Source organism: Triplophysa dalaica, chromosome 11, assembly GCF_015846415.1.
Source record: "Triplophysa dalaica isolate WHDGS20190420 chromosome 11, ASM1584641v1, whole genome shotgun sequence".
Lineage (NCBI taxonomy): Eukaryota > Metazoa > Chordata > Actinopteri > Cypriniformes > Nemacheilidae > Triplophysa > Triplophysa dalaica.
Genome location: NC_079552.1, coordinates 5,774,295 through 5,801,945, shown reverse-complemented (window position 1 = coordinate 5,801,945; position 27,651 = coordinate 5,774,295). Strand labels below are relative to the sequence as shown.

The 27,651-nt window shown below is 40.8% G+C and overlaps 4 protein-coding genes across 9 annotated transcripts; 1 reads left to right on the top strand and 3 right to left on the bottom strand.

The window, feature by feature from the left end:
- Window positions 1–6: 6 nt before the first annotated feature.
- sos2 (son of sevenless homolog 2 (Drosophila)) lies at window positions 7–14,101 on the bottom strand. 2 transcript variants are annotated; one of them, XM_056761552.1, is made up of 24 exons: window positions 13,232–14,101; window positions 11,543–11,668; window positions 10,813–10,944; window positions 10,570–10,734; window positions 9,939–10,145; window positions 7,829–7,972; window positions 7,584–7,694; window positions 7,282–7,380; window positions 7,068–7,195; window positions 6,192–6,847; window positions 5,824–5,905; window positions 5,312–5,434; window positions 4,985–5,097; window positions 4,600–4,822; window positions 4,401–4,520; window positions 4,141–4,303; window positions 3,930–4,047; window positions 3,630–3,802; window positions 3,428–3,544; window positions 2,409–2,661; window positions 2,287–2,328; window positions 2,096–2,202; window positions 1,444–2,002; window positions 7–1,315 (listed from the first exon to the last, which is right to left on the bottom strand). In XM_056761552.1, exons 1-23 carry the CDS (start codon window positions 13,292–13,294, stop codon window positions 1,451–1,453), a joined length of 4,017 nt encoding a protein of 1,338 aa, XP_056617530.1. In that variant the 5' UTR covers window positions 13,295–14,101; the 3' UTR covers window positions 7–1,315; window positions 1,444–1,450. The 2 variants fall into 2 exon arrangements, with proteins under 2 accessions (XP_056617530.1, XP_056617529.1); XM_056761551.1 differs by having other exon boundaries at window positions 7–2,002.
- Window positions 14,102–14,560: 459 nt separating this feature from the next.
- Window positions 14,561–17,751, bottom strand: l2hgdh (L-2-hydroxyglutarate dehydrogenase). Its single transcript, XM_056761027.1, has 10 exons — window positions 17,520–17,751; window positions 17,052–17,167; window positions 16,822–16,973; window positions 16,484–16,615; window positions 16,039–16,201; window positions 15,933–15,967; window positions 15,676–15,843; window positions 15,433–15,590; window positions 15,184–15,315; window positions 14,561–14,949 (listed from the first exon to the last, which is right to left on the bottom strand). Exons 1-10 carry the CDS (start codon window positions 17,609–17,611, stop codon window positions 14,754–14,756), a joined length of 1,344 nt encoding a protein of 447 aa, XP_056617005.1. The 5' UTR covers window positions 17,612–17,751; the 3' UTR covers window positions 14,561–14,753.
- Window positions 17,752–18,190: 439 nt separating this feature from the next.
- On the top strand, window positions 18,191–21,529 carry dmac2l (distal membrane arm assembly component 2 like). 2 transcript variants are annotated; one of them, XM_056760946.1, is made up of 5 exons: window positions 18,191–18,314; window positions 18,634–18,735; window positions 19,151–19,359; window positions 20,320–20,491; window positions 21,107–21,529. In XM_056760946.1, the coding sequence occupies exons 2-5, from the start codon at window positions 18,638–18,640 to the stop codon at window positions 21,219–21,221; spliced, it is 594 nt and encodes a 197-aa protein (XP_056616924.1). In that variant the 5' UTR covers window positions 18,191–18,314; window positions 18,634–18,637; the 3' UTR covers window positions 21,222–21,529. The 2 variants fall into 2 exon arrangements, with proteins under 2 accessions (XP_056616924.1, XP_056616925.1); XM_056760947.1 differs by having other exon boundaries at window positions 18,228–18,379.
- Window positions 21,530–21,585: 56 nt separating this feature from the next.
- Window positions 21,586–27,185, bottom strand: cdkl1 (cyclin dependent kinase like 1 (CDC2 related kinase)). 4 transcript variants are annotated; one of them, XM_056760358.1, is made up of 10 exons: window positions 27,041–27,185; window positions 25,885–26,109; window positions 24,913–25,034; window positions 24,126–24,198; window positions 23,880–23,970; window positions 23,593–23,793; window positions 23,156–23,238; window positions 22,955–23,011; window positions 22,719–22,874; window positions 21,586–22,603 (listed from the first exon to the last, which is right to left on the bottom strand). In XM_056760358.1, exons 2-10 carry the CDS (start codon window positions 26,050–26,052, stop codon window positions 22,505–22,507), a joined length of 1,050 nt encoding a protein of 349 aa, XP_056616336.1. In that variant the 5' UTR covers window positions 26,053–26,109; window positions 27,041–27,185; the 3' UTR covers window positions 21,586–22,504. The 4 variants fall into 4 exon arrangements, with proteins under 4 accessions (XP_056616336.1, XP_056616337.1, XP_056616335.1 ...); XM_056760359.1 differs by having other exon boundaries at window positions 25,885–26,054; window positions 27,041–27,165; XM_056760357.1 differs by lacking the exon at window positions 27,041–27,185 and adding an exon at window positions 26,679–27,011.
- Between the last annotated feature and the right edge of the window lie 466 nt (window positions 27,186–27,651).

Genomic DNA, 27,651 nt, shown 5'->3' with positions numbered 1-27,651 from the left:
AAAATGTTCAGTAGAAAATAAGACTGTGTGTTTATTAATGAGTCTCATGGAGAACATGGTACAAAAGCAGTTACAGGCTTTGAATGCGCGCGCACACACACACGCACACACACACACACGCACACAGACAGACACACGCACACAAACACACAGAGTGAGTTTTTTGAGAATTACTAACACTTCAACCAATTGACCAGTTAACCGCTGTGAACAGCCTCAGTGGGAATGGCCGGGTGGGAGAATACACGTACAGTATGTGACATCACTACAAAACACTGCCTGATTGCCACAAAGACGGTTTTCCGTGGTCACCTCTATAGGAATTGCACTAATGACGAAGCCCTTCCTGTGTAGACCTGGTTTGGTAGCTGGAGAGGACCTGAATGAGAGCGAGAAGCATGATTACAACAGAACATTCTGCCGGGAGCTTTAAGCTTCGAGTTGGGACGCAGTCTTATGGTCGTTCCGACGAACCCCAAATGGGGGACAGCAGGACAGGGTCATAAGGTCACAGGATTGTGAGTTTCAGTCCTCTTTTCTGTAACAGTACTGCCCTAAAGTGCAAAAAGGCCCCAAACACTCAAAGACACGCAAACTCTACACTGGTCCACACCAAACACAACAGTGTGAATCTGGTAGGTCTCAATCTGAGATTGTCAGTAGATACGTCAGCAACTGTCGGCCATGGCGACCAGATGGGAAGTGACAGTATAAACCCAGGGCAGATATGTCACTTTGTACAGAATACTTGGAGCTCGTGCACACGCACACACATGCACCGTGAATAGAGGTGTTACGCAGACATTTGTTCTAAGCGTGGACAAGACAAATGGTTTTCAGACACGTACAGAAAGATGTTTAGTCGTTTTGTTCAGTACTAATTTGAAGGCACATTAAAAGTCTGTAGCTAAAATCATAGGTCATAATAAGTATCCGCGGATGGGCAGGGCTTCTGATGAAACTGTGAGTTGAGGTCGCCTTTGAGGGTCTGGGTTAAGACATCATATTGGCTTTAAATAGTGCGAGGACGAAGCGCTCACCAAATGTCAGAATTCACCTGAAGGGTACAATCTCAAGGTCACGTTAAGGTCACGACTGTGAGTTAAAGGCAACTGAAGAGAGGTGTGCTGTGGGCGTTCGGGTTGAACCCTGGTTGACGTGGTCACATGGGAAGCCAAGACCCTTAACCTGCAACCAAATAAACATCCACAGCAGAGTCTGATGGTGTGAAAGGCCTTAGAGCGGCATTTCCATCTGCCCACACCAGACACATGACCTATTGTAGCTCTGAATGCGGACCATGACGACTGGTTTTCTAAAAAGGAAGTGAAAAATGAATGATAATCACATTTCATGTGAGCGCTGACCGTCTTCAGGTTTCTACTATCATCAGATTGTCTGAATCCAGGTTAAACATGGTTAAAAACACACATACACACACACCTCCCCATTATGCGTTGTTGTCCCTGTTGTCCACTAGCGAGAGAGTGTTTATGGATGGCTGTGAAAGTGTGTGTGTTGTTTGAGAGAGTTCTCTCTTATAAGTCTTGGGTGGCAGTTTTGGCAGCGTGGGGGTGGAGTTGTGCCGAGGTGGTATGGGAGGGGCTGGAGTGGGCGGGGGTAGATGGCAAAGGATGGGTTGACTGATGCTGGGAGTGCAGGGGCGTCGCGGCACACGTGGAGAGGGCGTGCCGGGGGGCGGAGCACGGGGAGAGGGCGTGCCAGGCGGTGTGTTGGGAGCGCTAGGGGCGCTGTTGAAGTCCCAATGAAAACGGCTCACTGGAGATGGCTGCAGATTCACGGGGTAGTTGATGAAGATCTCGGGCGGCCGCTGCGGAACAGGCGGAGGCGTGTCGGGCATTGGATCTCGAGGAGGAGGGGGAGGTGGGCTCGGGAGAGGTCCGTCTGAAGGACCGTTTAACACCGGAACTCGTGGCTGCAAACGAGGAGGAGGCGGCAGTCGTGGAGGAATGGCAGGAGGACTTTCGGGTCTGGAACTCAACTGGAACAAGACAGATTGCAAAACTAAATAGATGTGAAGGCACAACATGAGAAAGCAAGGAGTTTGATGTCAGTGTGTGGTTGTGTGCGTTACCTTGGTTTCCGAAGACGTGTCTTTCCTGCGGGGTGGCAGCGGAGGGGGTTTTGTTGTCTCATCACTCATCAACTGATGTAAACTACCACATGACACAGAATGGTACTCTGAAAAAAGCAAAATATCCATTCATACAGTTTCTGCCACAACACAGATCAATTCTTTTAATTAAATGTACACTGAACACTCACTGGACTGGGGCAGTAGAACTGGGGCAAATATGGAATTGCTGCCTGCAAGGAAACACAAAAACAAAATATCAGCAAATACTAGGGCAATCATAGCTCTCTTACTTTAGCCAAAGCTCTCTTACAATAGATCTCCTGCTCCATGAACACAGAGTTAAGATCACAGCTGGCAGACTGTGGAGGGGTTGGCGTGTTAGGAGATGTGGGGAGAGACGCGGGGGTCTCGGGTTCGGTCTCTGCAATGCTTCGGAAAGTAATTTTGTGGGGGGGTTCTCTTTCTAACGGCACTGGGTGACCCTTAAGTGTTCCTCCTCCTCCAGCTGTCTGCCGCACTGGCCGAACGCCGGGAGACTTGAGATTATAGGTTGTCTTTCTGGGCTTTAGAAGATAACACACAAAGATATTAAACACATCAATCAAAGACTATACTTGTGTGTGCTTTTATTAAATCAAGTCAACAAATTGCATACTGTATGTATGATGAAAGGTTCGATTGTATGCAAAAATGCAATGTTTAGAGCTACATTTCAAAACATTTATACAATCTTATATGTAACGTTGTGATCTTTCATATAAAGGACTTGAGAATGTTCTATAAAAACATATACTTTAATGAATGCAAGAAAAGCTTTCTTATGCAAATCAGTTAAAATGGTCAATGTCACATAATTGTTTATTTGATTAGTCCTCTAGAAATAGCACGTAATCTTAAATATTTAAACATAACTACAATTTTCTGGCTTAATAAGATTATGAATTCCAGATTGTCAATGTAGTCTTTTGGACTACTGTATTGAGGGTATGCATCGATGTCACTTTCCCACGTGAACATGGGACACGCTTCCCTGGGTGGCAAAACACCCAGAAAAATGGCCGAGGAGAATAGGAAAACACACAAGACTAAACAGGACACATAGGACTAAAACACGCAATTATTTGCTGAATTTACTAGCAGCCGGACTCAACGGTGATCTTTGCAACTTCACTACGACTTATAAAGGAATCAGGTGTTCCTGGACACTGAAAGGTCGCAAGGAATTAAGTTTCCAGATATGGTAAGCAGTCATTTTGCTGAGTGTTTTATCACCCAAGTGGACGCGCTCCGGCATCCATACCCTCTATAGTGATTTTATTGAAAACTCACAAATCTTGGTGGCTGTTTGCAGTTCCGTGGTTCGATCTCTTGAGATTTGTTGAACAAGTAGTCCGTGAACTCTTTTTCGCTCATGTTTCCCATTGGATTCAAAATCTCAAAATATTTCTGCAAGACCAAAAAGACAAACTCTTAATGCTTCCATAAAAGAGAGTTAAAGAAAAAAGAAAGAGAGCGAAATAAACATATGAACCTTTATTTCGTGTTCTACTTTGAGGCAGTAAGGTTGGTTCTGGTACTGCTGGATTTCGCCAGTGATTTCTGCTACTTTGCGTCTTTTGCTGAAGTTGATCAACTCTTTACCATCACGCTTTAGAAAATCTGGATTTCCTTCCTCAGTTTTCAGAATGTTAGTTAGGTAGATACCTGAATACACAGAACAAACAAACACCTTCAGAAGACACAATCACAAAACATATTTTCTTTTTTACATGTGATTGGTTTCAGGGGTCTCAGAGAAGTTTGTTTGCATACATGCCGGAGTATTACTTACCAAAGAAAGGTACACAAGGTGGGTTGATGGATTTGAGCTTGGCGAGGTATTTTTTAAAATGATCCTTACTGAGCTCAACAGCCTCATCAAGAATCTTCCTGTTCCTCTGAGGCACAAGCTGTATACAACAAACACACAAAAGCAATACTTATTACTAATTTCTCTTGCATTGAGACTGTGCGTGTGTAATAAATCTAGCTTAGCAGGTCACCTCGAATGTGTGGTCCAGGCGATACACAGTTGATGAGTTGATGGCGCTTACAATCTCCAAAACTCCATTGAAGTTGTTGAGCTCTTGAAATACCTGCAGAATCTCAATAGTACGAGAAAGCACAGCAACCCTCTCCTCAAAGTTTTCGGCCTCCACTATACACCTGAGAGACAGAGAATTTATTAAAAAATAACATTAAAACAATACAAGATATTGTATTTATTTCCCATGATGCTGTTGGGTTAGGACTATTTACTCACTTCTCAAACCACAGAGTAAGGTTGGTGGTGTGTCTTATCATCCTCAGTAGGTTGGGAGAATTCTTCTCTTTATCTTCTTTTGTCCAAACGCTTCCTACCAGTTCAGATGGACGAACGGCTCTACACACACATATGCAGAATATGTAACACTCTTTGTTTCTTACTCTTAAGTCTTTAGTTCTGATTGGCTGTGTCTTACCTGTACAGATCAGATTCTAAAAGTGTTAACTGCCTGGCGATTTCAATGGGATGAAGGGTCATTAGTTCAAAGCTTTCAGTCTGCCCAGGACGGCTGATGTGCCATTCAATAGGAGGTGGCGGGCTCTCAAAGGTGATGTTGTGACTGATGCCATTGGACTGAGTTTGAATCTTCCGTCTCATGATCTTACTGATAGATTCCACCCACTTACGCATGGATTTACCTGAAAAACATTCACCCATAAAAATATTATCCAACACATCAATCTCAGGGTGAAGATCATTTACGTTTGTAAACATGCATTTGAACAGGTCTCCTGAAGTGAATGTAACTGAATGCCACGTGTTCGATATTGGGTCCAGGGTTTATCTCAATGTGAATGTACCTCTAAGCTGTGTGGTGCTGGTGAGGTATGCTTCAAGTCTGCGGCGGAGTTCAGTATCATTCTCAAAATCATAAAAGTGATGTTCCACCCATTGACGGAACACATTTAGCACCCTAGTGATACACAGATACACACAAACATGTAAAAAGACAATATAAGTGATGATGGGCAGCAGGAGTGGATGGCATGAGTAACAAGTTTACAACAACACATTTACTGAAATGAGCAAAGTAGGAATTAAATAATATGAGGGTAAATCTTATAATATCCACAAACCAAAATGTGATTACCGTATGAGCTTTGGGATTGAGAAAGGGTGTCCTTTACCTGAGTTGGACAGGTTGCACATATTCTCGTCTAAATCTCTGGAGCTCAGCTGGCATTGGTTGCTCTCCGTTCAAAAGTGCTTGCCGGTCTGCCTCTGATGGTTCGGGCTCTGGAATCTCAATCCTGAAACATCATGGCGAACCAAATTAAATTTACATACATAATCATATTAAAAAGAAACATAAGCATAGCAAGTGACCCCATTTTTTGTCCTATCAATAGTCCAGTGGGAGAGAGGACAGGAAGCTAAGTGAGAGATAAAAGGGGGCGGGATCAGGAAATTGCCATGAGTCGGGATTCACAAACGTGGCACATGTCAAAGCGCTTGGCCACAAGGATAACGCTCCGACCAAGAGATAGAAAGTTTAAGAAACTCTGGTGTTTAAATAGTACATGTGAACAATATGCTAAAACGAGATGAATGCCCCCTTTTAAAAATGGTTGTGACATTCATAAATGTGTGTAAAGCATAAAAACAAGTGTGTGTATGTGCATATGTGTGTCAGGTTTACCTTTCAATCAGTAGTGTGAGCAGGTCTTGTGGTTTACAGAAGGAGCGGTATGTAGTCAGAAAAGTACGCACAAAATTTGGGTCTGTATGAAAAAAAGATTAAGAGCACTTAGAAAGACATACTAGAACACAAATAAATAAAACAAATCATAGATATTCTAAATACACATCAATTGGAATAACAGAACAATTAAAGCTACCCCATTTATCACATTTTCTTAGACTTTTCACCCGAATGATGGACGTTCATATTTTATTGTGCTTAACCATAACATAGAAACAAAAGACTTGACATGCTGTGATACAGACAGATTCCATTCTGTTTTCAGATTTTAGGCAGTTCTCTAGCACGTTTGAAAATGTATGTACCTGCATACATGTGGTATGTCAGTCTCTCAATGAGCTTGACAACTGTCCCGCCTTTAATAATGGGGATTCCTGTTTTGCGCTGGGCTCCCTCCTCAAACACAATGTTCTCCTCAGAGTCCTCGATGGCAAAGCGGTAGATGTCCGGTGATGGGAGCCTCAGTGGCTGTTCCTGTTCCTCTCGGTGCAGGACGGTGTCCAGCATGCGGTCCAGAGTTGGCCGGTACTTCAAAGTCACCAGCGCAGCCATCCATGCGTTCTTCTCGTCTGCCGAACGAGCACAGAACACTACGCCGCAGTCCTCGTGCACTACCAGCTCAAACGCGTGCCGAAACTCAGACGAATCTTCACGATCTATGATGCGATACTTGCGTAACACAAACTTCTCCTTTAGACGAAACTCTGCCCCACTGCCAGCCCCCGGCAACCGGGAGCTCTGGTTGGCTTTGCAGCTGATCATGAGGCCATCAAACAGAAAATTGTGGCGTTCGTGCTTGGCACCAGCCCGTAGGAGTGCCCCCTCCAGGATGAACTGGCTGCAGCACTGACCAATGTCTTTGCCCTCCCAGCCATCAATACTTTTCTGGATGTCATTCATACGTTTTATAGCTGCCTGCTTACTGCGAGACGCACGGCTGTGTAACCGATACAGAGGTTCCCTAGGAATGAAAACAGTGTGAGTTTTACATACATGCATGCATTCAGCTGGAATTCGAAAAGTGGCAACCTACCACAGTGGTTGAAAGTTTGTGAAATTAAAGGTATACATTGTATCAGTTCATGTGTTCCCTGAAATTCAAACCCATGACCTCGGCATTGTAATTGTCAACCTCCACCAGTTCAGCTACAGGAAAATTACAATGTGATTGAGTGCCTTACCCTTGTTTGCGCCTTGGTTGGTGTTTAGCATATATGCGTTCGATGCTGCTCTGTAGGTTGAGTAATGCAGTCTGAGCCTGTTTCAAACACTCTCTGTCATCCTGATCCTCGCTGCACTCCTGCAATTGCTACAAAAAACAACCAACACATAAATAACAAACCAGATTAAATGCCTGAAGTTTACTGATTGGCTCTGAGTGTGTCCATAGTTCACCTGTAACAGTTCGAAGTAGTGCATGCAGTGGTAAACTGGAATCATCATCAACTGAGGAAGTACATACTGCACAGCCTCCTTAAAACCTTCTGTGATCGACTGAAACACACAAACCACAGGAGAAAGAAAATATAACTTCATGCGTGCAGAAATAAATAAAAACTTAGATCAAATTACGACATTGTTTTTCGTATTGTGGTGAATTGAATTTTACATTTCCAACAGATATGTTATATAATATGTAACAATTCAAAAACACTCGTCACTTGTGAACTGATCAGATGTTCATGTTTGGTGCTAACCTGGAAGTGTAGAGCAACAGTGGGGCGGGTCATCAGAGTGGTGAAATGTTGACAGAATTCTTTAGAGAGGATATCCTGAGACAGCGTCTCGTAGGGATCAAAAGCCTGCTCCTGAACACAAAATACGCAACACATTTGTAACATCACTAAGCTGTAAACCTTCACAGAGGTCTGTGGAGAAGTTGTGGATGATCCGTCTCATACTTTACTCAAGTATCAGAACAGAAGTGTCTGTGTATCTATACCTCAGCAAGATTTTCAAAGCAGCTTCCCACAAGAGGGTGCGGACTTCCATCAGCTGTCATTTCAACAGCATCCTCGATGAGACCCAAAAGTTTCACAGTAAGCTCATGAACCTCCAGAATATTACTGAACACCAGCTCTACGTCCTATAGTAGAAAAAGAATGTAATGGTAATGAAGAGAATGCATTGAAACTAAATTATTTGACACAAACAAACGTTTTCCTGAATATCTGAATATTCTCTTTTAGAAGAAATGTCATTTCGAATATGCATGTAGGCTGTTTAAAGCTGAGACTGAAATAGTAAGTTTCTGTGACTTCCCATATATAACACTTAAACATTTCTCAAATTTGGAAGGCAACTAGACAGCCCAATGTCACAATATCTGCACTGGTCTGACAAAAAAATATTTTCAAAAACGGCAAGCAACCCAAAATCAGAAACCAGTGAAGCTTGCATTAGCTATCAGTACTAATAATGAAAGTGTCCAAGTTGAGCCAAGTCTGATGAGAGGAGACACTGTGATACTGTTGGCAGCAGTGATTGATTTGCCTCAACATTCAAAGCTCAGAGTCTTAAGCAGTGGTCAGTCTGGTCACAAGCATTCTCAGCAAACATACACATTAATCATTAATCTGGCAAGCGTTTAGGTTTAGAAGACATGTTAATCAATTGGATTTAAAGACGAATTATAAACTGCTGAGACATGGATGACATCAGAGGTACCAGAAACTAACACAACTTATCAGCACATTCAAAGACAATGCAGGACACACAGAACTCCAAAAGCTAAAATAAATGCCTCAGGAAGTCAAGGTCAAATGTTCAGTTGAAGAATCCAGTTTAATGGGGTTAGACCATAAACTCAGAGAGTGGTGGATTAAAAAATACTAAAGTGATACTGAGTGCCGTGTTTCTTCCTCATATGGGTTTGGAAGCGAGTTCCTGATTAAGTCAAACTGAGAATATCTTTGCCTTTAGAAAATCAGGGAATTCAAACTTACAATGACAGTGCCAGGGTCTTCCAAAATATCTAATATGCACACAGCCATGAGAGTTGAATGATGTGAATTATTGTTTTGTGTGATACAAAACGTTCAATTATGTACCTACAGACGTGCTCAAATTTGTTGGTTCACCTCCACAAAAAACGAAGAATGCAAAATTTTCTCAGAAATAACTTGAAAGTGACAAAAGTAATTGGCATTCACCAATGTTTATTTAATATTTAATAGAATTCAGACTTTGCTTTTGATTTTTTATTCAACATAATATTGTAAATAATAAAACAAATGTAAATGTCATGGACAAAAATGATGGGACCCCTAACCTAATATTTTGTAGCACAACCTTTAGAGGCACAGGTTTGATGGGTGCATCTCAGGTTTGATGGGTGCATTCTCCAGACTGCAAGTTTCAGCAAAACTCATAGAAGGCCACTTCAGAATGGTCCAATGTTTTGATCTGATCCATTCTTGGGTGATTTTAGCTGTGTGTTTTGGGTAATTATTCTGTTGGAGGACACATGACCTGCGACTGAGACAGAGCTTTCTGACACTGGGCAGTACGTTTCGCTCCAGAATGTCTTAATTGTCTAGAGATTTCATTGTGCACAAGATTGGATACATGTGTGATACTAATAAAAGAAACTAATTAGTTAGAAAAATCACAAAAATCGACTTATTTATTATCTTTTCAGAGGGGTACCAACAAATGTGTCCAGGCCATTTTAGAATATCTTTGAAGAATAAGCAATAATTCAGCTCTTTCCACAGCTTCTTTGGTTTATTCTATGACATACCAAAGGCATGCAAGTATACACGATACAATAGCTTTTAATTCCATCACTCTTCAGGAGGAATGAAGCATTATTTCAATGAGCAGTAAGGGTACCAACAAATTTGAGCACGTCGGTAAGTACCACATCACATGTTTGCCTTCCTATTGATATCTGCTGGACTGCAACTTTGCCTCACTCATATAAACTTGAGATGCCCAAAATCTGAAAATAAACGACCCACATCACTTTGTCACTAGAACATGTTACTGGTGTGAATTCCACTTTACACAGACAACATATGTACTGAACCTGATAAGTCTGGGGAACATACCTGAGCCGAGAACAGTTTGTTATTGGACAGAAAGGCTTGACGGAACACTTTGATGATTAGATCAAGTTCCCGTAGATACTGGCGTTCCTCAGCGATCTCTAGACGCACCAGATCATCATATGTGAGCTCACCAGAGGAAGACACCTCCTCTATACTTTGAGAAACCAGTCCCATCTCATCTTCCTGATCAAACATATCCATTAACACCTGAAAGCACATACAGAAATGGTTGACATTTCATATAACCAACAAAACTTTGTATTGGCACCTAATGTATTATGGCTCCTGTATGACATATCGCTTGTTGCTCCCTAACTCTTTGTAAGTCGCTTTGGATAAAAGCGTCTGCAAAATGACAAAATGTAAATGTAACAAATTGTGCAAATTACATCACAAATTGAATTTGTAAAATAATTGTTTTCATCATAAACAACCTGTCTAAAGGACTGTTGGGCATAATGGATGTCCAAATTATCCAATGTCTAAAGCTGCTTTGAAGATGTGCTAGACCACCCAAAATCTATAGTCATTTGTTAGTGAACTAACCTCCCTAACATCCTTAAAGAATAAGTAACTTTATAAACACAGATCCGGATACACACACCTGGATGCACACACACAAATTTCTGACCTTGTCAGCACACATGGAGACTGTGATGTCTTGCTGGCTGATCTCATAATGTCGAATGTTGCTCACGTAGTTTCCAGCCAGTTTAAGAATGTCGGCTGATATGTACTCCAACACAGCAACAATGTACAGACACACATGGTAGTCGATCTTATATCCCAGAACCTCCTAAACACACATTACCTGATGTGTGAGTTTTGAAAGGATAATGAGAAGTTGTATATTTAGTGTTTAAGTATTTCACACCTTCAGTAGAGGATGTATTTTATCAACTGGCAGCAGTAGCGGGTTCCTTCGTTTGCGTTTCTCTATTGCAGCCTGAGCGTCTGACATGGCCCATTTATCGATAGGATTTGGGAACGTCTTCTGGACACGCTCCTGCAAGCACACCAACCATTCAAGTGTCAAAGGTGTACGAGTGAAATTATACAGCTGGATTGTGTACACGTGTTTGAAAATTTTTTATATATACAGCCACAGATAAAAAATTAAGAGACCATTTTAAGATTATTTTCAATTTCAATCTATAAGCATTTGTGCAAAATTAACATTTTGTTCATTCTGTGATCTGCTACCAATCATTCAATATGAAAATATTGTTTCTATTTGTATGTATTTTTCGAAAATGAAAACTGGAGAAAAAGGTCAGAATAACAGAAAAGATGCTCTGTAATTTGTAGACCGAAAATATAGCAAAGTTCATAATCACTTTTAATCAGCAAAACAGTAATTTTTGTACATGTATTTAGAAAAAGTTATAAGACGTTTTTTAATGTGATAACCTTCGTTTTTATCCCATTTTTGATGTTTCTTGTCATGCTGTCAGTGCTGTTGACTTCATGTCAATCCTGAGTTTAGATTTTTTTTATTCAACAGACACTGGACTTGAATGGCCACTGTTTAAATAAGAAATGTGAATGGTCTTTAACTTTTTCTGTGGCTATGTATGCTGCCCAGACCCAATGAGTGCATGTACCTCAACATCAGCTATAGTTCTGGGCTGTGTAACACACAACTTGTTCAGGAGCTGTAAAATGAGAGCCTCAATGTGCTGAAGTGCATCTTCCTTAGCCGACAGGTGTGGATGCACTTGTATCTGCACCTGTACATAAAAGAAAAGAAGGAACAGTAATATTAAAGGAACTTCAAATAAACTGGCTACCACAAAAGCATTTGACTACATCAGATATTCCTTCTCAATCTGTACAGTAAAGAAGTCTTGTATTTCCCTCTCACACATATACAGCATACACACACACGACAATTAACTAAACAAAGACAGCATGACATCATCAGACACACGCACGCTGATACGTACAAACACGCCTTCAGCATTCAGTTTGGTGGACAAATTCAAAAACTCTCCTTCCCAATAAATCCCCCACCCCACCTTAATAGGCTGTGTCTTTAAATAGGAATGTGGTCCGTTTAGGTACTGTGGCTAAACCAGTTAGTGAAAGAAAGAAAGTGAGAGGAGGAAAAAGAAAGAGATGCAAAAGGTAGCAGTCGAGAACAAGTGCATGTGTGCTTTGACAGGTGAAGGGTGTGAGGTTAAAGGTTAGGTTAAACCACAGGTTTAATTCACTTCTAATGTCAAACTGCAAAATACAGACCAAGAACACAAGCAAATGCATACACATACACACACACAAATATACAGATGAGAGATGGGTTCTGCTCTCTGCTCTAGTGTCTGGTTACATGCCGTCCTCCATTAGGCACTGAGAGCTGCTCTACTGGGAGCCCATAACACACACACACAGATACAAACACACACTCTACCCCTCTGTCTTCTCCAGGGATGGGGGGATGATAGTAGCAGACAGAGAAGTATTGATGTGGAGAATGGGAGAGTAGGCAGAGAAAACGAGAGATGAGAGAGAGAGTGTAAATCTAGAGTGAAAAACATACAAGAGTATCATCTCCAGATTTGAAGAGACTCTCTATACATTTATCTAGAAGCACTGGATTTGCAAGAATAGATCAGAATGGTATTTAAGATCAATGCATCTTGCTTTGTTTCAAACAATAATGAATATGTTGAATGCTGGAATTCGCAAATAGCTCTGTGTTGCTGATCATTTAAGTGCGTGTCAAAGCTTTTTATAAGGGTTATAAAATACCACAGGATACAGTTTTGGTACGCCACCACAAACATAACACACAACACCTGCTCTCAGGTGTACCTGACGGTGTGCACAAACAATTTGACCTCTTAAAATATGAATCTTGCTGTGATGACAAGAATTTGAGCAGGATTTGAGTATGCAAACATAACAGATCTATAAACTCTACTTAGATGCTGTGCATAACAGTAATAAACAAGTCTGGTGGGCAAAGTTAAATATAAACAAAGTGAGTGTGTATAGCAAAGTATGAACCTGTATATTGTTTACACCCTTATCATTCTAAACAACAACAACAACATTTTCTGCGGCTCTTGTACAGCTGCATCCTTAAGAAGCATCAAAACAGTGCAACACAAAACAGCTGTGCACGAAAACAGGCTTGACTTTTGAGAACTCAATCCCGTTCGGTTCTGCAGAGTTGTTCTTTAAAACTTACTAAAGCACCGACGCTTTTCTCGCTTGGAATTCACTAAAAACGATTTAAACATTGAAATCACGCACAAACGGGCTCAGTTTGGTGTTTGTTCGGTCAGTACCTTTCGCAGCGCCTGTACGAACAGGCCTCGCCATCTCGCGCTGATCTCCTCGTCGTGCTGCATGCCTGCGGCCGCCGTGCGCGCTGCTCCGCATCGGCCCCGCGCACTCCCAGTACCGGGAACAACCACCTAACTTTAACCGCTCTCTTTGACGGCACACAAATTAAACTCTACCACATGTAAGGGTCAGCAAGACTTTTGAACATATCCTTTTATTGGGCTAAAGTCAAATAAAAAACACAAGTCGATTCAAAGAGTGAAAGTGTCTGCGTCTAGCCCTGTCAGAGCCGTTGATGTGTCGCGGGTGTTTCGCGCTACGCTCGAGCGCTAATTAGCCGCTAACACACACTGAGATTAGCCGCACATGCTAAACGGACAGTTCGCCCAGCTGCTCAAACAGGACAGTCACCGAGTACAACATCTCCTTCAGCGGGATGTCATGTCGTTTACACTCGTGAGGCGTTAAAAAATAAGGGTCGAGTATCGTCTGGCTGCTGTTTGTGTCGCTATGTTGTGTCAGCCGTTAACAGCAGCACATCTGGCGGCGCGCGGCGGCTCTGTGGCCTCGAGACTTCTCATGAAGCGCGCGAGCAAGAGTTTCTCCAGCGCGAGACTGTCATGTTGTGGGAGTCCGTCTGTTGGGCATGTTCCAACCGCACAAACGAGCTGACGCTACTTCGTCTAAATCCGTTATATTCCGATGGGAAGTTGGGTTAGTGCTAATGTCTTTGTTTTTGTTATTGGCAACGTCCGACTCGTCCCGATTCAACTCCGCTGTGCTGCGCTCGTGTCCATGACGGTGTAATCACAGCTGCTCACTGCGCGCGCTTCACGCATCTGCGCAGCCTAGAGGGAGGGATCGCGCGCTGCGTGTGAGCGCAGTTACGAGCAGAGTTGCCAAACACAGACAGATTGCACATACATTACATCCCTTATTAGCTAAACCCAAATATAGTCAAACATTCCTTAACAGTGAAGCTTATGTTTTTTTAGTGGAGTAAATACTGTTGAAAACACTGTAAAAGTTGAACATTTTAAAATAGCCACTGTCAGTGGTGCTTTCGAGTGTTAGTTCAGATATCATTTTTGTTCTTCTAGTACTTCGAGTGTAAAAATCCCCCAAATTTCCTGTCAGCCAATGCCCTCATGTGGTGGAAAGCAGAACGAGCACTTTTAAAATCATGTTGTCACTGTCCAGACTTGAAAACGGAAAGTACTTACACTGTTCAAAAGTGTTAAATGAATCCATGGAAATTATGTTGCGATCAAACAATTACAATGAACGATAACTGTCATATTTACTCTATACCTAGAATTTGCAAAAAAATGTAATGCAACACAAATTCCTTTATTTTATTTGTAAGTCCTCCAGCATTTTATAAAATTAAGATACATTATAAAAGAGCACCACAAATTTCCTCACAGTATACACCCGTTTCACATTTATATATATAAGTTTGTTAAAAACTAAATCAAAATAAGAGTTGGAGTGCAACCATGGTGATGGCAATGCTCGCCCATGTCACAGCCCAAATCTTTTCTGCAGTTCATCTGCGATCATCTCAGCGATGGCCAGTGAAGAGGTTGCTGCAGGTGACGGTGCATTGCGTACATGCAGCACTTGACTACCCAGCTCTCCCTTGCCACTGTCAAAAACAAAGTCGTCCACGAGGTTTCCTTCAGCATCTAAAGCCTGAGCACGTACCCCTGACGGACCCCTGCACAAATCAACAAATGAGGTGAGCAAAAAGAATAACAGTAGAGAAACGGAGTGTGATGTCAAAAATTGATATCATAGTGAAATGGTTGGAATCAAATTTGATGTTTGTCATCTCATTAGATTTTGTGTCTCAAGTATGGTTTTCACATTTTAACGATGACTGTACAAAAGTGGTAATAATGAATTTGAATAAGTATAACCTTTACAACCCTGCCCAAAAGAGTATTTGTACCTGATGACATCACTTGGTTTCAGATCAGGTATGAACTTCTGTAGAATCTTAACCTGCGCGCTGGTGAACACAGCTCTGTACATCTCTCCCATTCCATATACAATGTTCTTCATTACAAGCCTCTGCAGACCACTTCACACACAGAACAGGAATAAAGGGTCATTCACACAGTGTCACCTCATTCATTTCAGATGGTCTTTTGCAATGAAATCTGTCTGTTAAAGACACAGCGTGGCTGTTAGTGCATACCTGTAAGAGATGGCATTCATGAAGTCGTGTGCGTTGAAGTCAAAGAGTTTATACCCCTCTCGTTTAAAGGCCAGCACTGCATTTGGGCCCAGCCAGACACTACCGTCCATTCGAGGAGTAAAATGCACTCCCAGGAATGGGAACCGTGGGTTCGGCACCTCCGCACACACACAAAGATATTCAACAAAAGTTTTCTTGAATCTGATGTGTTTCTTTGACTGTGTGTGGGGTGTTTCCACTCACAGGGTAGATGTTGCCACGGACTAGATAGTTTTTCTCTGGCTTGAGCACCATGTAATCTCCTCGGAAGGGAACGATACGTGGCTCTGGACTACAACCAGAGATCTCAGACAACCGGTCAGAGTACAGTCCTCCACATGTCAAAACAAACCGACTCCTCACCTCCTGCCCCTATAAACAAATACAGACACATATATACAGTTCAGCCGGTAGTTTTCCAATCTGCAATCATTCAGAAGTACCAATCATCAAATTCTCACCTTTGAACTTTTGATGATGATGGGATGTTTCAGCCCTAAAGAAAGGGATTTAGAGAATTTAAGGAGAAAACGAGTTCTGAGATATTGAAAAGGTCATGTGACCCACCTTCAGCGCTTCCAGCTGGGCTTTCTGCAGCCAGTGTGATGTCAGAAGCCTCAAAGTCGGTTATCACTGCGCCTCCTGCTTCCTCGAAGTCTTTACCATAGGCCAGAGCCATTAACCGATAGTCAACGATACCTGTGTTTGGAGAGTCCAGTGCCATGATGCCCTATGTATAAAGGCACAAATTATATCGATTTCAACAGGCATGATAACAGAATGCTCAGAGTTGAATGATTAGCTTGTTTTAACAATAAGGTAATATATTAATCAGGTAAGAGTTTTGACACTAGTAATGTAAAAAAAAAATGATAACAAATTTTTAGATTATAGTCATATTTATGTGTAGTCTAACACTTGATACTGCAGGCCTAAGGTAACCCGATGACGCAATCATCTGGCTACTGATCAAACCAGTTTTTGGGACTCTTATTAATAAGGGTTGACTCACCCTGCAGTAGGGCTCTTTGTCTCGGATGGCTTTGGCGTCAATCAGTTGTAGACCTGGTACGTTGTTTTTCTGCCCACGTTCGTACAGAGCCTTCAGACTGGGAACTTCCTCTCTTTCCACCGCTACTATAAGCTAAATTCATACACACCAACATACTGAGTCCTCTACAGAGACTTTACCCAGACATACAGAATAAAAATGGGGTGTCATCATGGTAAGTTTGTGGTCAAGGGGTGTGTTGTTTCTGGCCACTTATTATCCGATACTTTTCATTATTTAAAGCTTTATTTACACTGAGGGGAGTCTGGCTGTAGGAGCTCACCTGTGTTTATTCTCACCTTGCCACATTTCTTATAAGGCACACCCTTCTTTTGGCAGTACTCATATGTCAGCATGGCTCCACGAACACAGAGCTGAGCTTTCATTGATCCCGGAGTGTAATAAATCCCACTGTGGATCACACCACTGTTATGACCAGTCTGATGGACAGCTGTGGAGGAAAGATATGAGAGAATTGAATATTAAATAAGGGTGGATGGGAAGAAGTATATGGCTTAAGCACACATACCAAGCTCCTTCTCTTTCTCCAGGAGGGTAAATGTGAGGTTTGGGTGCCTGAGGATCAGCTCTCTGGCCGAGGCGAGTCCAACAATTCCCCCGCCAATAATGGCCACATCGAATGAACTACACAAAAACACTTACAATTTGTCACATCATGTTATTAAAAATTAACTGCATTTATGATGTTAAATTAACTGAAATCCTATTCTTATCCATTTTTAAGGATTTGTTTGCAATGACCTTAGTGACACTTTTATTATTGTGAATGTAGTGTCTATCTATGAAAGCAGTCTATTGTTGACCAAAGTCCAGCTCTAGTGTCACATACAGTAAGTTGCTGCAAACACGTCAGTTGCCATTTCACTATAAAAGCCCAGACTACACTTTTGCTACAAATAAATATACTTTTGCTGTAAATACTCTGTTTGATCCATTACTTTAGTTTCACTGTAACTACAGGTGCAGTTAGTCATACCCACTGTGATGTCCAGCTCTGCATGCTGCAGACTTCGATCCCTGCGAGATCAAACGCGCGCACACGGAACCGGTACCGAAGGTTCGTATCATTATTTCACTGCGAAAATGTGAACTCTTTTTAATAGATTTATGTCCGTGTGATCATAGTGTTCTCCACTGACCAGGTCCGGTCAAAGACGATAGATTTTAACAAGACGCTGCGTTGCTTTTGCAATTTATGTAGGAAAGTGCAACGCTCGGTACACCCGCTTTAGCGAAGAAGGTCCCGCCTACCAGTAAAAATAGCCAATGGTTAAAGACTAATGGTTCTTCTGGGAAGGAGCTGAGTGAGGACTTATAAAGCTTTGCACATTCACGCTCTCTTTTATCAGCCTGGATAAACTGTTTTTAGTGCAGTTTGAGCTTTAGAAAAAAAAATTCACACAGTCGATGTCATGTTATGTTTTCACTCGTAAATATGTTGTTTTACGGCCAGCTTAGCTGATTTATTTTTAAGATATCCATCTTCCCCATTTAAGTAAATAAGAGTCAGACTCGTATGACTGAAGTAGTTGCCCGGAAGCGTTGTACATCCGGATGCCGAGTGCGTTTTCTTTGCTTAACCATAAAATACTATGTTGTGGCCACGCCCATAGCACACACTCAATAACCAATGAGAACGCGGGACGGGCTGACGTTCGGGTGAAAGATCAGCGATCACGCTCGGTGACGCAGGATGTAAATAACACGCTTCTAGAAGTGGTGTGGAGAGAGTTGATAGAACTGTACCGACTCCAAGGGCAGGATCACTTGTGTACGATCTGCACCCTCTCATCGCAGCAGTTTTTATTAGACAGACGAACGTATTGTTTCACAAATGTACTACATTCAGAGCTTAAATGTCTGTTGATTCAAAGACATGGTCGTCTTGTACGATCTTAATACTTATTTTACTGTATCGAAAAATTAAAAATGCGTAATACGGACGCCTAGTAGTTTTGACCTCATACATTTAAATGTCACTTGTTTGAACTAAATGTTTATTTAATATAACTATATGTTATATATATATTGTGCACTGTCAATGAGCAGTGAATGTAATTTTTCTCTTTTTCTTGCTTCCCGTCTCTCAGAGACATGTTTACTTGTTCAGCACGGAGGATTTTATCCACTCAATGGCTGCTGCCAGGAGGCAGGCGAGAGTTCTGGGAGTGGCTCAATGCTGTTTTCAACAAGTAATGTACAGTAGATATTTATAAGTTGTACAAATAGACTGTTTCATGTTTTGTAGGTTGATCAGTTTATATTGTCAAATGAATGCAAAACATTCGTTTTTTACACGAAAACAGCATTTCTATGAGTTGAGTTTAGTTATTTTGAAAGTGGCTAAAAAACAGTAATCACAAGTCATCATTTTATAAACAAACTTACATTTTCCAGTTATTCATAAAGGCCCATTTAAGGGCAGTAATTATAGGTAGTTCTCATTGAATTCAAGTATTTAATTTGAATAAATGTTTTGGTTATCAAACATGTTTAATGATCTTGACAATTGCTAGTTAACAATGTATTTTGTATACCCCAAATAACACACAGTATATTATGACTGATATCAACTCTTTATGTTGTTGTATTCTCTTATTGTTATAGAGTTGACTATGAGCGAATTAAAGCAGTAGGTCCTGATCGAGCGGCTGCGGAGTGGCTTCTGAGGTGCGGGGCAAAAGTTCGTTTCCGTGGTTTCGACCGATGGCAGCATGACTACAACGGACTCCCTACTGGGCCTCTGGGCCGGTACCTAATAGAAGCTATTGATGCCACTGAGTCCTGCATCATGTACCGTGGTTTCGATCACCTGGGTGAGCTCCTTACTAATCGATTTAAAGGGATAGTTCACCCAAAAATGAAAATTCTGGCATCATTTACTTACTCTCTTGTCATGTCAAGCCTGTATGAGTTTCTTTCTTCCGCAGAACACAAAAGAAGATATTTTGAAAAATGTTGTTGACCGAACAGCGATGGCAGGCATTCACTTGCATTTGTTTTGTGTCCATACAATAGAAGTCAATGGCTGCCACCGCTGTTAGGTTATCAACATTCTTCCAAATATCTTCTTTTGTGTTCAGCAGAAGAAAGAAACTCATACAGGCTTGACATGACAAGAGAGTAAGTAAATGATGCCAGAATTTTCATTTTTGGAAGAACTTTATCTTGAATTACTTTAACACTAAAACCCTTTTTCTGGATCTGACCCAGTTACCTGTATATAGCAGAAATGTCTCTTATCCTTTAACACTGTGACATTGGACATGCAAAATGCTATCATCAGTGAATGGAGGTCAAACACCTGCTCCAACCATAAGATCTCGTACTCCATTTGCTCCTGCAAATCAGCCATACATTATTTATTCCATTCGACCCCATGAGACAGCTTGTGAGAGGGAAAGTGTGCGAGTGGTTTTGGTGCGTGAGACGATGAGACGCCGTGTGTGTGTCACAGGTGAGGATGAGACACTGTCTGTGTGTCACAGGTGAGGATGAGAGGTTCAGCTGTGGGAAAAAGTGACGTAAGGCAAAGGGGTATTTTACACACAGACAGGTAGAGCTGGTCACCTTGTCCCACACATCCATTCTTGCCCCACATATCTATTCTTGCCCCACACATCCATTCTTGCTATACAGTGTACTACTGACGTCATCACCTGTACTGTGTACAAGAGCACCAGTAACAAATCTTCACACGCATGAATATTAGATGATATTTTGAATAAATGCTGTGAAGGGATTGCTAGTAACGGAGTGCATTGTGTGTGTTTTAGAGGGTCTAGAAAATGTGGAGGAACTCAGATTGAATAAGTGTATTTATATCGAAGACGCATGTCTGGAGCGTTTGAGCCAAATACATACGCTGCAAAACAGTGTGAGGAATATGTCTATTGTATCCTGTGGCAATGTGACCGATAAAGGACTCCTCGCATTACATCACCTCAGGTATGACAACTGCACCTGTCATTACATAAGTTTAAAGAGACACGTTCACTGTTTACATCATTCCAAACCCAAATGACTTTTGTTCATCCTTGGAATACAAACAGAGGAATATTAAAGAAAATCCTTCTTAAATGTTCTAAATGTTTTGTGCTTTGTGAGTTTTATTGATTCATGCAAGTTTGTTTTGTGTTGTCAAATTTTGGCCAATTAATTGGCGTTAGACAAACAAATAGACAGTACTGTACATCAATGTGAGAGTATAGTGTAAACATTGTAAACAGCAGCATTAATGTGGGTTTTAGTTAGCAAATAATTCATAGCACAATATTAAGTTTAGCAGGGCTAGTAAATAATTAAACAAAGTTTTGTACATAATAATTAACTTGAATAACATTAATAGCTTCACGCTTTCTCCAAAACAGCTATACGGTCCTTTAGTAATGATAAAGAATAGCTTAATTTTGTATATTTGGGCTTGCTGAAATCAGGTTTGGTGGACTGGTTGTCTCTCGAGGGGGGGTTATTTAGCAAAGGGGTTAAAGCTAGCAGATTGACACAGGTTAGCAAAACATCTAACTTGTCTTCGATTCCGTGTTTTGTGTATGTGTGTGTTAGGAACCTGGAGCGGCTGTCTCTTAGCGATCTGCCTGGTGTAAAAGATAAAGTTCAGACTGTGGACAGACTCAAGACCGCACATCCCAAACTCACCATAGAACTGGATCTCGCTTAGCTTTACTCTGAGTGCACCCAGTTAATCACAACCCTTATAGAGCACATCTAAAGAACCGCTACACTCTCAGCCATAGGACCAGGTCACGGAAAACAAGCCCGCTGTCTGATGTCCATGGCTGTGTCTAAGCAACTAAGCATCCAAGGGACGGATGCAGAGAGCACCTCATCCTTGGTGCCGAATCAACAATATCAAGTTCCCACTGAATTAATATTGATCAAATTTGCATTGGATTTTTTTCAGACAAGCCAGGAGTGTTAAAGAATGTTGTATTGCCGTTCTCAATAAAATCCTTAAGTTTATGTTTATCATGTGAATTGTAAAGCTTATTTTACGTTCCTGCTTAAAATCAAACATCACGATATATGTTGCAGAAACATCTTTAATGATTTAGTCTCAAAACAAAACAAACAAAAGCAGAAGGTCTATTTCCAATCCATTCATTCCTACATCTGAACACAAAAACACTTTTGTGAATCATGTCTCTGGAATTTGGCATTTGGTCAATTAATAGCACCAGTCATAAAACAAAAAGAAAATTAAATTACAAGGGTAATAAACGATAACCAAAACGCCATGTGTCAAGGCCCAGAGGCGTGTTTGTTTGATTTTTTTGGCTAGTTTGATTATTCCTTCAGCTGTCAATATGAGTATAGCAGTCTCAGCACTGTTGAACACATAGAATCATTTTTTCTAAAGATTTACTGCCACGAATCAATGCAGAAGGGATAGTTCACCCTCATGTCATTCAAACCTCTACAACCTTCTTCTGCAGAACCCATATGATTATATTTTGATTGTTAACCAAACAACTCTGGTCCCCATTGACTTCCGTAGTATGATGATTAACCGGTGAGGGTGAATAAATGACAGAATTTTTATTTTGGGGTGAACTATCCCTTTACAGAAAAAAGATTCAGTCTGGGCTTGATTGTGTCTCTAGAATTTCTATAACACATATACACTTCAAACATACATTCGGTTACATAAAGGTTAAAAAAAAAGTTCCCACTACGCCAACTCTTCTACAGCATCTCAGTCTCTAATAAAACTATGAAGCACAGCAAAACATAATTTTAATAAACAATATTGTTATTGCTGTTGTCATTCATTATATACTTTCTGATAAAATTCTTCTGTGAGTCTTTGTTTTGGCAGTGTGACGTCATTGTTCTACGGGCAGAGCAGAGCCCTTTGTCTATCTCACACACGCGCGCACACACACACACACACCAGTTGAGAGATGTACAGTTCATTTACAGTTCCAAACTAGTACGTGTCCATCATATGTTAGGCAGGTGGTAGTTGAATTTGCGCAGGTTGCTGTATTTTTTGTTCTCCACTGCAGGAAAGACGGTACTGCTTGCCAACTGGGGCAGATACTACACAAAGAGATAAGAGGTATGTCAGATGCTGTTTTGGGGGTAGATGATATAAAAATGTAATTTCACAAAAAATGTATATTTCATGACCTATTGATTGGTCATTAAAACAAACCCCGGGAGGCAGGTGTCGGCGTGGCTGGCGTGGGCGTCTCTTGCGGTCTGGTTCCCTTGTCACGCTCTCGCTCTCTTCTCTCAGGCTGTCAAAGTACGGCTGCTCCAGTAACTGCTCACATGACAACCGCTCAGCTGGATCCATCCGCAGACAACCCTAAAAAATACAAGAGATGGGTTCTAGTACCAAGTCTGCAGTGTTCATCTGTATGAGCTGTGTTTGTGTGTTTGACCGACCTTCATAAGGCTCAGTGCCTGGTATGAGATGTTTGGATATTTTTCTTCAAGAGGCTCCTATGATAAACACACACAGGATTTTGAGTCTAGTGTGCGAGTATTTCAATATGTAAAAGAGTCATGTGTGAATAACAAATGTGAGTTTACCGGCAAAGTTAATTCGGCATCACGAATCGAAAATAAATGAACACAACATCTCACCATCTCCTGTGGTTCAGGGACACAAACTCCACTGAAGAACTGGTTAGTGCTGAACACCTGCTGATGTCGAGGAATCAACTCACCTGTAAACACAGCAATGCACAAAGAGAACACTTGTTAAATGCACGCACGCACACAAACTGTACTTATTATATGCATTCACACAAAAAGGGATAGTTCAAATTCTTTCCTCATTTACTCCCCCTCGCGTCATTTCAAACCTGTTTGACTTTAATTCTTCTGCAGAGCACAAAAGAAGATATTTTGAAGAATGTTGGCACCCAACCAACACTGGCCCCAATTGACATTTCTCAAAATATCTTCATTTGTGTTCCACAGAAAAAGAAAGGTTTTAAAAGTCATGAGGCTGAATATATTTTTTGGGTGAACTATCTCTTTAAAAGCTGCAGATGTGTGTATACACTACAGTATCTAACCCAGTGTTTTCCTGATCAGATAGAGCTGGTCTACGTCCGATTGACCCGGCCACAAGGGGGCACCAGAGAGCAGTTCAGCAAACACACACCCCACTGCCCAGACGTCCACCGGTGGTCCGTACTGCGTGTCTCCCACCAGCAGTTCTGGAGCTCGGTACCACCGCGTCGCTACATAATCCGTGTAGTAATCGCATGGACCCGCTGCAACAAAACCACAATATTACAAATGAGTGTAAGGTGTCAGTGACGTGTGCAGTTGTGAGTGTGTGGTCTGTGTGTGTACGCACTGAGAATCCTGGCGAAGCCAAAGTCACAGAGTTTGATGACCTGATGTTTGGTGATGAGTATATTTTCAGGCTTTACATCTCTGTGGATACACTAAACGCACATAAACACAAATTAGAGTTATCAAATCATTATTCTGAGAACTGATCTGGAGTCAGTATAAGTGTGCCATATTAACAAAATACACATTTTTATTACCCTCAAAATAAAGTTTAAAATAAGTTTTTCAAATAAGTTGAAATTCTTACATTTTGTTTGTGGCAGAAGTTCACAGCTTGAAGCGTTTGCCAAGTGATACTTTTCACCATGTGCTCTGGAACGCTGCGTGTGAACACACAAATAAAGAATTACAATGCAGTTACAGGAACACAAACCTCAAAATCTACTTTAACAATCCAGTCACTCTTCTCTTTCCCTTCTGTCTACCTCAACCACACAAAAGCCCATAATAACCCTTTAGACGCCATAGCGCAGGAGCTCTAAGTACAAAACGGTATATGTATGTGCATGTGTAAGTGAGAGCTTTGTTGATTCTGGACTCATAAATCAATGCTGTCACGAAGGGAGAGAAAGAGAGAGCGTGAAACTGAAAGAGTTAAATGTTATGCCCTGTCCTGCTTTTAACAGCTCCTCGCACAAGTGCACCACAGAGGGCAAATCTATCCTGCTGTAAACATTCCAATAAAGACATAACTGAGCGTCATAGCAACAAAGACACAATATGTCCGTTAGTGTGACAAAAACAAAGGCGTTTTATAGGTGAGTGTGTGGCCTTGTTTTATATCCCGATGGGGACCTAGACCTGAATGCACACCAACACACGGGGACTCGTGTCACCGTGGTGACCAAAATTTAGGTCCCCATGGGCAAAAAAGCTTATAAATTGTCCAGAACAATATTTTTAAAATCTAAAATTGCAAAACTTTTCTGTGCTGTTAGGTTAGGGGATAAAAAATACAGTTTGTACAGTATAAAAATGATTAAGTCTATGGACTGTCCCCACAGAGATAATAAACTGTGTGTGTGTGTTCTTACCCTCGTGGGTGTTTGTCCAGCTCATTTAGGACAGTTTGATCACAGTACTCAAACACCAGGTGCAGCTTTCTCTTTCTTCTAAACACCTCGATCAGATTCACCAGGTTTGGATGTTTAAGTTGCTACACATACAGAATGTGATGAAAGACAAATATGACAAAATTAAATGATAAGCATAACAAATTAAAGTTTTCTTTCTTGCTTTACAAACCGCAAACATGGACTTCCAGTTTTAACAAAATTCCAGATTGATTTGATGATGTTGCAAAGAACATCTTGTGCTCCAAACATGGTCTATTTCAATTCTCTAATTTGATGACCTTATTACTTAGAATTACCACATAATCTTGAATGTTTCTTTATTTTATGTCTAATTTTCTTCTATGTTTAAATGAAACATATTTCAGTCACGCAGGATTTACGGTTTATGTATACATTTGTGTTCAAAAGTTTGTTTGTACATGCTTAAAAAGACTTCATCATAAATATGTATTGTAAAAAACACACGCAATGACAAACGCACCCAATGTCTTCAACAGCAACATGTCACCATACAGTACATCCCATACATCATAACCCCTAAAACGCTTTTACCAACCAAAGTCAAACAGTTTAGACCTAATGCTTTTCATTATTAAGAAAAAAAAAACCCTCAAGGGATGTGAGGAGGAAAACAAGAATATTTATCCATCCATTCATGCATATCAGATTGAAATTAATTGGTTAACCAATGTTGGCAGACATGTCAGATCTTCAAAAGGTCAAAGAGCTTTGCTCGCAGCTTACAGGAAAAAGTTTGCAAATCACACAAGAGCTACTCTTATTATAAAACAAATTCCACCTCCCCTCTTTCTCTGGATCTTTTGTAATAATGAATAGGTTAGAATTAAGCAAACTTGAGACTAAAATGTAATAGAAATGTTGATCCAGGACCATGTCTCTTTTCTTTTTGAGCACTCAGACAATGTTTACCTTCAGCATGCGGATTTCTCTGAGCGCTATTTTCTTTATGATGGGATCGTCCTCAGACTCCACAAATTTCTTGATGGCGACGATCTGACCGGTGTCTCTGTTTCTGCACTTGAACACGACCCCGTACGAGCCCTCACCGATCTTGCTGATCTTCTCATACTTCTCCATCTCTGTAACACCAGCAGAACACCGTTGTGATTCTTTAATACATCATCCAAATGTGACCTGAGGTTTAAAAGTAACATATATTGGCAAGAGACACATCAAACTTAATTTTTGGATTTTTATATGTATAATATCAGCAGGTAACATTCTGAACTGAAGAAAGAATTAGCTCCATTGCTTTGAAGGAAATACAAAAAAGAAGTATAAGTAAATTAAAACATAAGTAAATACATGTAGATATATGTAACTGTAAGAATAAACAAATAATGTAGAAATACAGAAATAGTTCAAGTAAATGCTTTTTTTTATGGAAAACTAGATATAAATTCATGCCGACACTTTGCATAATTTTCTAATTTTTAAATGGAATGTTTTTATGTATTTATTCATACATTTAAACATTATATTCATATATTTATTAATTTGCAGTATACTTAAATAATTTTTTGTCATCTATAATTTAGTAAACTAAAGTAGTCAGTTAGGGCACTTTAACGATACAATTTAAGCTCTATACGATTATGTTTATCATCATAGCCAAGCAGAATAATAAAAAAACAGGAAAAACTTTTAAAGAACAAGACCTATAGAAGAAAAGCGATGTCCATGAACAGACACACTTCGCTTACCAAGAATTGTCGCATCCAAATATTAGACTGATTACAAAATAAAACCGTACACAAATCGCAAATTTCGAGAGATAAAATAACTAATTGATGGTTGTGTTGAGTGAAACTGACGGACGGATGTGGTACGCGGGTCCCAAGAATGTGTTTGAGTTTGCATGGAGAAGAAAACACGCTATTTACAAGCGACCGGTCGACATGGCAACCGAGTACAGACTCCTCCTCCCCTGACGCGCTCCGGTCTGCACAGCAACAAGCTGAAACATTTAAACAATCCGCGCGATCTGGTCTGAGATCAATCACACTGAAGGCAATGCAAATGTAAAGCCGAATATCGGTCGATGACAAATTAATCGGATTCCTACCTGTTTATAGCCGGCGTGTTTGACATAACGCCGGAGTGTGACATCAAAATACCGCGAGATCGATTCAGAAGACTGCTCCGTATGCTCTCGCGGTACTTTGATGGATCTGCGCACAGCACGGTTGTTGCTAGAAGGGATACAGCTATGGCCGGAAGTGGTGCAAGATCTCACCATTCAATCACAATAAATGACATTAACTAACTCCACACCTACCCAAACCCTGAACCTAATCTTATGATAATAAAAACATATTAATCAACTGTTTTCAGCATGACTGAAAACAAAATTATGCGGCATTGTGAAGTGCGCATGCTCAGTTGAGGTAGCGGTCTCTTCTAGTCAAAACCTCGCAGCACCGAGTCGATCACGCCCTTATTCTTCACACAATCATGTGAGAATTGTTTTGTTGTTAAATACGTGTTAAACCACTTCCCCAGCAGATCACACAAACACACGTATACAAAGTACTTGTGAGTACATAGGTGTACTTATAAATTAAATCTAGAATTTACCCATTCTTGATCTCTTTTGTATTTTTATATTAAACAGTCCCTTAGCATACGTTTTCAGCCTTGACAAAAAAATTATGCATTTTTTAATTTTCATATAAA

Coding starts and splice junctions, on each gene's coding strand:
- sos2 (XM_056761551.1), bottom strand. CDS start 13,294: ATGCAGCACGACGAGGAGATCAGCGCGAGATGGCGAGGCCTGTTCGTA. Junction 10,146..10,569: donor TCTCCATGTGTGCTGACAAG/GTCAGAAATTTG, acceptor ATGTGCTTTCAG/GTGTTAATGGATATGTTTGA. Junction 2,329..2,408: donor CATGGAGCAGGAGATCTATT/GTAAGAGAGCTT, acceptor GTTTCCTTGCAG/GCAGCAATTCCATATTTGCC.
- l2hgdh (XM_056761027.1), bottom strand. CDS start 17,611: ATGATACGAACCTTCGGTACCGGTTCCGTGTGCGCGCGTTTGATCTCG. Junction 17,168..17,519: donor AGAGCTGGACATCACAGTGG/GTATGACTAACT, acceptor GTTTTTGTGTAG/TTCATTCGATGTGGCCATTA. Junction 14,950..15,183: donor AAACCAAGTGATGTCATCAG/GTACAAATACTC, acceptor TGATTTGTGCAG/GGGTCCGTCAGGGGTACGTG.
- dmac2l (XM_056760946.1), top strand. CDS start 18,638: ATGTTTACTTGTTCAGCACGGAGGATTTTATCCACTCAATGGCTGCTG. Junction 18,736..19,150: donor CTCAATGCTGTTTTCAACAA/GTAATGTACAGT, acceptor TTATTGTTATAG/AGTTGACTATGAGCGAATTA. Junction 20,492..21,106: donor CTCGCATTACATCACCTCAG/GTATGACAACTG, acceptor TGTGTGTGTTAG/GAACCTGGAGCGGCTGTCTC.
- cdkl1 (XM_056760358.1), bottom strand. CDS start 26,052: ATGGAGAAGTATGAGAAGATCAGCAAGATCGGTGAGGGCTCGTACGGG. Junction 23,239..23,592: donor TCTGATCAGGAAAACACTGG/GTTAGATACTGT, acceptor CTGTGTTTACAG/GTGAGTTGATTCCTCGACAT. Junction 22,604..22,718: donor GCCGACACCTGCCTCCCGGG/GTTTGTTTTAAT, acceptor CTCTTTGTGTAG/TATCTGCCCCAGTTGGCAAG.